Here is an 8948-nt window from a genome sequence, read left to right as displayed (position 1 = left end):
TGTAGGGAAATTCCATGTACACTCATTCCCATGCAGTGCATTCGGAGAGTATCCAGACCCTTTTACTGTTACGTTCCTTATTCTAAAATGGATTTTAAAAAATTAAAAAATCTCAGCAATCTACACACACGAGTGCATAATGTCTAGGCAAAAACAGGATTTTAGAAATATTAGCAAATGTATTAACAATAAAAAACAGTAATATCTTATTTACATAAGGATTCAGACCCTTTCCTATGAGTCTCGAAATTGAGCTCAGGTGCATCCTGTTCCCATTTAGTTTTTTTACCTTCATTTAATTTGTCAAGTCAGTTAAGAAAAAATGTATTATTTACAATGACGGTTTACCCCGGCCAAACCCTAACCTGGACGACGCTGGGCCAATTGTACGCCACCCTATGGGACTCCCAATTACGGTCGGTTGTGATACAGCCTGGAATCGAACCTGGGTCTGTGGTGATGGCTCTAGCTCTGAGATGCAGTGCCTTAGACCGCTGCAACACTCAGGAGCATCATTAATCATCCTTGACATGTTTCTTCAACTTGATTGGAGTCCATCTGTGGTAAATTAAATTGATAATTCATGATTTGGAAAGGCACACACCTGTTTGCATAAGGTCCCACAGTTGACAGTGCATGTCAGAGCAAAAACCAAGCCATGAGGTCAAAGGAATTGTCCGTAGAGCGCCGAGACAGATCTGGGGAAGGGTACCAAAACATGTCTGTAGCATTGAAGGTCCCCAAGAACACAGTGGCCTCCATCATTCTTAAATGGAAGAAGTTTGGAATCACTAAGACTCTTCCTAGAAATGACAGCCTGGCCAAACTGAGCAATCAGGGGAGAAGGGCCTTGGTCAGGGAGGTTACCAAGAACCCCATGCGCACTAACAGAGCTTTAGAGTTCCTCTGTAGAGATGGGAGAACCTTCCAGAAGGAAAACCATCCCTGCAGCACTCCACCAATCAGGCCTTTATGGTAGAGTGGCCAGACTGAAGCCACTCCTCAGTAAAAGTAACATGACAGCCCCCTTGGAGTTTGCCAAAAGGCACCTAAAGACTCAGAGAAACAAGATTCTCTGGTCTGATGAAACCACAATTGAACACTTTGGCCTGAATGCCAATAATCACGTATTGAGGAAACCTGGCACCATCCCTAAGGTGAAGAATGGTGCTGGTAGCATCATACTGTGATATTGTTTTTCAGCGGCAGGGACTGGGAGACTAGTCAAGATCGATGCAAAAAGGAACAGAGCAAAGTACATAGAGAACCTTGATGAAAACCAGAGCGCTTAGGACCTCAGACTGGGGTGAAGGTTCACCTTCCAACAGGACAACGACCCTAAGCACAAGTCTCTGAATGTCTTTGAGTGGCCCAGCCAGAGCCCAGATCTGAACCCGATCGAACATCTCTGGAGAGACCTGAAAATAGCTGTGCAGCAATGCTCCCCATCCAACTCGACAGAGCTTGAGAGGATCTGCAGATACAAATACAGGTGTGCCAAGCTTGTAGCGTCATACTCAAGAAGACTCAAGGCTGTAATCGCTGCCAAAGGTGCTTCAACAAAGTACTGAGTAAAGGATCTGAAACCTTTTTTATTTTTTAGTACATTTGCAAACATTTCTAAAAATCTGTTTTTGCTTTGTCATTATGGGGTATTGTGTGTAAATTGATGAGGGTAAAAAACAATTTAATACATTTTAGAATAAGGCTGTAACGTAACAAAATGTGGAAAAAGTCAAGGGGTCTGAATACTTTCCGAATGCACTATATAACATGTTGCTTCTTCTCAAATCTAAATTTATGATTACAGTTTTTACGATTGCTTACACACTAACATTTAACTTTTCCCACAATTAGCAAAACCTTACACTCAAGGAGCAAAAAACAAGGCTAGGTTTAAACAACTGTAAGCACATTGTCAGCTTCACACTATTTGCATGACATTACACACAGTGATTTGCAAAACACTAAACACACTTGTATACATCAGACACAGAAGTATATCATGATGTCACTTCCTTGCAATTCCAAAGCACTGACTGTCAAATTACCATACCTATGAGCCAATCTGTTAAACACAGCCATCAGGTGCACAAACACATGACTGCTAAATTGTAGCCACACCAATCAGGTTTAAACACTATAAAAATGCAGCAGGTAGGTTCACCTACCTTCAACCAAAATGGAAGGAGTCCGAAGAAGAGTGAGGGTGAGAGGAGGCGTACACAGAGGAGGAGAAGGAGGTAGAGGAAGAGGCCGAGCCAGAGGTCGAGGAAGACCTGAAGCAGGACGTGCACAAAGAAGAAGAGGACCAAACTTATCAAATGACATTCGTGCAACACTAGTACTAGTGGACCATGTTGTGAACCACGGATTGACGCTGAGGGAGGCTGGACTGAGAGTTCAGCCAAATCTTAGCAGATATACAGTGGCATCTGTCATAAGGTCTTTTCGACAGGTAAAAGATCTGTCTACAGTTACAGTAATCAGCTGCTTATTGTCAGCACCATATCAGCACTTGTGATACCCCTTCCTGTGACATTGTACAGTAAATTACATGTATTATTCTCTACATAGGATTGAGGGTTGGGAACGACAAGGAGGAAGGGGGCCCATATTCACGCAAGAACAAGAGAGAGAGATAATAAACATGGTTTAGGCCAATAATGCTATCAGGCTCAGAGAACTACAAGCCAACGTTATCGGTGACCATCCCATTTTCAATAATGTCCATCAGGTCTCTCAGTCAACACTGGCACGCATCCTGAAAAGACATCAGGTTCAAATGAAACAACTTTATTGAGTGCCTTTTGAGCAGAATTCAGAGAGGGTCAAACAGCTGCGGCATTAGTATGTGGAGGTTTGTATTGTTCACTTTAGCACTGTGATGTTGCACACTGCACACATTACTTTTTTACATTGACTGTATACTAGAACCTATCCTCAACTACACAATCTTGTCTTTCACTGTATTGCAGGGAGTTTTGCAGATGGATGCGGAGGAAATCCTGCATGAATTCATATATATTGATGAGGCAGGGTTCAAACTCACAAAAGCAAGAAGGAGAGGCAGAAATATCATTGGCCACAGGGCTATAATCAATGTCCCAGGGCAACGTGGGGGTAACATCAACCTTTGCGCTGCCATTTCACAGCATGGGGTTGTCCTCCGTCATGCCAAAATGGGCCCTTACAACACACCTCACATTCTCACATTTTTTGATTGATTGCACCACATCGTCACAGCAGGTAATGAAATGCACCAGATGCAATACACGGTCATCTGGGACAATGTGTCATTCCACCGCTCTGCTTTGGTCCAGAACTGGTTTCAACACCATCCACAGTGGACAGTACTATACCTTCCACCATACTCTCTGTTTCTAAATCCTATCGAAGAGTTTTTCTCTGCATGGCGGTGGAAGGTTTACGATCTCCAGCCCCAGGCTCAGGTACCCCTCATTCAGGCCATGGAGGACGCCTGTGACCAAGTCAACGCCGCAGCTGTTCAAGGATGGATTCGACATTCAAGACGGTTCTTCCCGCGTTGTCTTGCTAATGACGATATTGCGTGTGATGTTGATGAAATTCTCTGGCCAGATCCAGCTAAGCGATGAGATAATGTATAGTATGTTTACTGTAGTATTTTCTGTACAATATTGTCAGTTTTTTTTCAGATAATTTTTTTATGTTTGTTGTTATTTACTGTAATTGTAACCTGTACTGGATACAGTATTTTACGTTTGTCTGTTTGCTGAGCTAACAGTGTTATTATGCACACTACTGTAGTAGCATGAAAACTGGGACATGTTTGGTTGTGATTCTCCATGTTGACTGATTTGTGTATATGGAGAGAAATAAATTATATTTTCCTCAGTCTGCAGCATTGGTCTTGTGTAGTATTGGTATAGTTGCACTTTCCCTGTGTACTTCATTTACAGCACTCTAATCACTGACAATTAGACTTGGTAAAAGTGTTTTAGGTTAGCAACAGTAGTGTGTAACTGGTTCAAAAAGATTGAAGTCATATGAAATGTGTGTGTTTCGTATGGTAACAAAATATTATTTTTATGAAGTCGTGTATAGTTTTGACAAGTGTTCCATTTTGCAAATGATCTGAAGTGTTGTGCTACTTTGGTGTTGGGTTGTGCTAATTGTGTGTAGTGTTTTGACAAACCGGGCCCTGTTTTCAAAATTGTGCTTAAAACAATTGAAAAAAAATATATATATACAAAATCCCAGATTCCTACTACTGTTTCTACATGCTTAAGGTTTTTGAGTATATTGGCATTACATTGTGTTTGTTTATTTGATCATTTAAAAACAAGCTACATATACAAAATGATTCACTTGATTAAGAATAATGAAGGACAGTGTGAGCGAGGAAAAAGTGTGTGAGAGTGAGAGAGAGAGACAGGACGCTGATCAGACAGATGGTTCAGAGATACAAAGTGTCTGAGAACCAAATGTAGTGTGTGGGCCTCTTTGAGAGAAATAGACAGGACAGAGCCATCAAAAACCACACAGACATAATACTCTACACAGGCTTATCATGGCTAGGAGCCTCCTGTACATCTCTATACTAACTGGGTCAACACAAAGTTGTGCATCTGTTTCACCTTTTTATTTGAGTAAATCTTGAAATAATTCAAACTTTCAGTGTGATTTTTTACATCTGAAGGTGTAGATTTGAGTTTTCACCGGGAGGTGGCAGTGAAAGAAACTTCAAATCAAATCACAAGAACGTATTGACAGATATGATGTAAAACAAGATTGCACAGTATATACAAATATGTTTAATATGTATTCTGGTGCTTGCTGAGGATTCTCATGTTTTGCAGTTTGCCCTGACATTCATGTAGACTTTATCAGCTATAGAGAGAGAGAGAGAGAGAGAGACCATTAGAGCTCTCAAAAATGCTCTTACATACAAAATACTAGTGATATTTAGTGATTTACAGTTACCAAGCACTTAATTAACAGTACATGTTAGAGTCTATTGGGTTAACTTGAATAATATAGAGCTGTTCATTGTTCCTTCTAATTCTAGGAGGAGGATAAAAGGGAAGCAAGACAAGAAAAGGGGGAAGCTAAACTTTCATAAATATAATATTGCTCATAGCGGGCAAAGGGCAGGGGCCCTTGATCCAATGGAAGCAGTTGGGAATTATTATGTTCATGAAATAACCCTGCATGGCACTTTACCCCTCTCTTTTCGACGTCTGCGTCGGCTGGCACAGTGGTACGTGACAATGACAATGGCAATGGTCAGGATCACGTCTGCAATGATTATGCCAGCCATGGTGCCAGGCTCAATCCTGTAGCAGGACGGGTTATCTGGTAGAGGAGGGTGAATCATAGAGAAGATAGATAGGAGGGGACGGAGGACAAGAGTGGGATGAGTGAAGAGTGAAGAGGAAATATTATTATTTTGGTCCCCATTGTGTGAAAAATCTGGAATTTGTGTATCTCAGTTCTGGTGTTGTGTTTATCATGATACATACTTGTACCTGGGTCAGTCACAACTTTTTCTTGAGGAGAAAAATGAAAAAGATATTGTCAGTGTAATTCTATTATACACTGAGTGTACAAAACATTAAGAACACCTGCTCTTTCCATGACAGACTGACCAGGTGAAACCTATGATCCCTTATTGATGTCACCTGTTAAATACATTTTAATCAGCGTAGATGACCAGATGCTCTGGTTAGAGCCCGTTTGCGCTGTTCTGTGAAGTAAGTAGTACACAACGTTGTACCAGATCTTCAGTTTCTTGGCAATTTCTCGCATGGAACAGCCTTCATTTCTCAGAACAAGAATAGACTGAAGAGTTTAAAAAAAGTTATTTGTTTCTGGACATTTTGAGCCGGTAATCGAACCCACAAATGCTGATTCTCCAGATACTCAACTAGTCTAAAGAAGGCCAGTTGTATTGATTCTTTAATCAGCACAACAGTTTTCAGCTGTGCTAACATAATTGCAAAAGGATTTTCTAATGATCATTTAGCCTTTTAAAATGATAAACTTGGATTAGCTAACACAACGTGCCATTGGAACACAGAACTGATGGTTGCTGATAATGGACCTCTGTACGCCGATGTAGATATTCCATAAAAAATGGACAGAAGAACTCTGCCGTTAACAATGTCTACACTATTTCTGATCAATTTCACGTTATTTTAATGAACAAAAAAATTGCTTTTCCTAGTAGTGTATATATATCCTGATCCTAAACATCTCATTCAAAAATCATGGGCATTAATATGGAGTTGGCCACCCCTCTGCTGCTATAACAGCCTCCACTCTTCTGGTAAGGCTTTCCACTAGATGTTGGAACATTATTGAGGGGACTTGCTTCCACTCAGCAACAAGAGCGTTAGTGAGGTCGGGTACTGCTGTTGGGCGATTTGGCCAGGCTTGCAGTTGGCATTCCAATTCATCCCAAAGGTGTTCGATGGAATTAAGGTTAGGGCTCTGTGCAGGCCAGTCAAGTTCTTCCACACCGATCTTGACAAACCATTTTTGTATGGACCTCGCTTTGTGCACGCTGGCATTGTCATGCTAAAACAGGAAAGGACCGTCCCCCAAACTGTTGCCACAAAATTTGAAAGTTGGAAGCACGTCTAGAATGTCATTGTAAGCTGTAGCGTTAAGATATCCCTTCACTGGAACTAAGGGGCCTAGCCGAACCATGATTAACAGCCCCAGACCATTATTCCTCATCCACCAAACTTTACAGTTAGCACTATATATATATATATATATATATATATATATTCGGGCAGGTAGCGCTCTCCTGGCATCTGCCAAACCTAGATTAATCCATCGGACTGACAGATGGTGAATGCGTGATTCATCACTCCAGAGAATGTGCCACTGCTCCAGAGTCCAATGGCAGCGAGCTTTACAACACTCCAGCTGACGCTTGGCATTGCCATGGTGATATTAGGCTTGTGTGTGACTGTTCAGCCATGGAAACCCATTTCATTAAGCTCCCGACGAACAGTTCTTGTGCTGACGTTGCTTCCAGAGGCAGTTTGGAACTCGGTAGTTAGTGTTACAACCGATGACAATTTGTACGCACTACGCACTTCAGCACTTGGTGGTCACATTCTGTGAGCTTGTGTGGCCTACTACTTTGCGGCTGAGCCGTTGTTGCTCCTAGATGTTTCCACTTCACAAAAACTGTACTTGCAGTTGACATGGGCAGCTCTAGCACACCAGAAATTTCACAAACTGACTTTCTGGAAAGGTGGCATCCTTTCCAAAAGTCACTGAGCTCTTCAGTATGGGCCATTCTACTGCTAATGTTTCTCTATGGAGATTGCATGGCTGTGGGCTCGATTTTATACACTTGTCAGCAAGTGTAGCTGAAATAGCAGAATCCACTAATTTGAATGGCTGTCCACATACTTTTGGCCATGTCATGTATTTCTCAGATATAGGACAGATACTGCAGACCAAACTTCCTTTAGATTTTTTTGGTGGGACTATCTCTTGTCCCCATTGATGTGGAACGCTATTTGACACATTGTAGAGTCCATGACCCGACGAATTGAGACTGTTCTGAGGGCAAAAGGGGGCAGTGCAACACAATATTAGGAAGGTGTTTCTAATGTTTGAGTTACTTAGTGTATACTGTACAGATATAGCTTTAGTAAAAACAATATTACCTATTTCACTGGAATGTCTGAGGGTGAGAAGCCTACATGTAGAACACCAATAGAGGCAGCAGTTTAGTTTCTGTTTACCCAAACTGCTTTGTGGTATTATTTTCCTGTGTGGGACCACCTTGTATGTGTGCAAGGATGCAGTCAGAAGCGTGCGCTTACACACACACACACAAACATCAATTCAGATAGGGGTGTGAGTATAGGTGTGAAAGTTCATCACATCACTTACCACAGAGGCAAAAGAAGAGGACCATCAGCAATGCTGCGTTGTCTGACATTCTGTGATTACCACCGTACAATATCTACTTGAACAGAACAGTATTAACATAATTTGTGTCTGCATTTACAAACACAACATCCCTATAGAGACATTTAAAGTCACCACACAAAACATCTGGTTTATTGAAACATCAATATTCACACCATATGAGATGCATGGGTTTCACATGGGAACACAAACTACTCTGAATTGTTGGTTGTTGCATTGGTTCCCTTGTCCAACTTGTCTATAAACAGAAGGCTTACGGTGCATACTATCCGCATTGACACTGCACACATCTGATTGCCATTTGAGTGGAACAGAAGTAGAGCACCTTAACTAAAAGATTTTCCACAGAAAATGTACTTTGAAAAGGTCACCTACATAAGAATGAGTCACATGGTTGTGGGCGTATTTGCAATTGTGAAGATAGGACTGGCTAATTAAAAGTTTAATATAAAAAAAGAGTTGGATATGCTACACAGATTTTTTTTTTTTAATGTAGTTGAACAAAAGAATAAACATTCAATTAAAAATCTGAATTTACAGATTTAAAATGTAACGTAATCAAATGATCTGAATTGAGACAAACATTTCAACGTATGTCTTTTAGTGGAGTGCTATGGAAGCAACACTCCAAGTTAAAAAAAAAAGTTAACCAGAATAAACTAAATAATACATCGCAAACAGAATGATCTTACCTTAATGTAAACTTATCTACAGGACCTTCTACAATGATCAGTTACTGTCTTTCACTAGGGCTTGCTAGGAGTTCACTTTTGAATAAATGTTTCACTGCTCCTCCTCCTACTCCTCCCCTGTTTCCCTTATATGTCTGACACACTACATTGCCTGGTTTTTGGTGTAACGGCTGTTCGAAGTATGAGACCAAGTTGCAGCGTTGTACGTGTTCATGATTTTTAATAAAACTGAACACTGAATAACAAAGAGAACGCCCAAAACAGTTCCACCTGGTGCAGACACAAAAACAGGAAACTACCCACAAAACAAAGGTG

General features: G+C 41.0%; 1 protein-coding gene across 2 annotated transcripts; it reads right to left on the bottom strand.

The window, feature by feature from the left end:
- Positions 1-4605: 4605 nt before the first annotated feature.
- On the bottom strand, positions 4606-8880 carry hcst (hematopoietic cell signal transducer). Of its 2 annotated transcripts, none has more exons than XM_042309597.1 (5): positions 8634-8880; positions 7903-7975; positions 5511-5531; positions 5206-5337; positions 4606-4872 (listed from the first exon to the last, which is right to left on the bottom strand). In XM_042309597.1, exons 2-5 carry the CDS (start codon positions 7949-7951, stop codon positions 4829-4831), a joined length of 246 nt encoding a protein of 81 aa, XP_042165531.1. In that variant the 5' UTR covers positions 7952-7975; positions 8634-8880; the 3' UTR covers positions 4606-4828. The 2 variants fall into 2 exon arrangements, with proteins under 2 accessions (XP_042165531.1, XP_042165527.1); XM_042309593.1 differs by having other exon boundaries at positions 5505-5531; positions 8634-8854.
- Positions 8881-8948: the final 68 nt, after the last annotated feature.

This window comes from Oncorhynchus tshawytscha, linkage group LG03 (assembly GCF_018296145.1).
Source record: "Oncorhynchus tshawytscha isolate Ot180627B linkage group LG03, Otsh_v2.0, whole genome shotgun sequence".
Taxonomy (NCBI): Eukaryota; Metazoa; Chordata; class Actinopteri; order Salmoniformes; family Salmonidae; genus Oncorhynchus; species Oncorhynchus tshawytscha.
Note: the sequence above shows the minus strand (reverse complement) of the source record. Positions and strands in the feature narration are given on the sequence as shown.

Bases quoted from the DNA above. Each gene is read 5' to 3' on its own strand.
- hcst (XM_042309593.1), bottom strand. From the start codon at position 7,951: ATGTCAGACAACGCAGCATTGCTGATGGTCCTCTTCTTTTGCCTCTGT. The intron at 5,532-7,902 runs GTAAGTGATGTG...TTTCTCCTCAAG, and splicing joins CCTCTTCTTTTGCCTCTGTG to AAAAAGTTGTGACTGACCCA. The intron at 4,873-5,205 runs GTAAAGTGCCAT...CTCTCTCTATAG, and splicing joins CAGACGTCGAAAAGAGAGGG to CTGATAAAGTCTACATGAAT.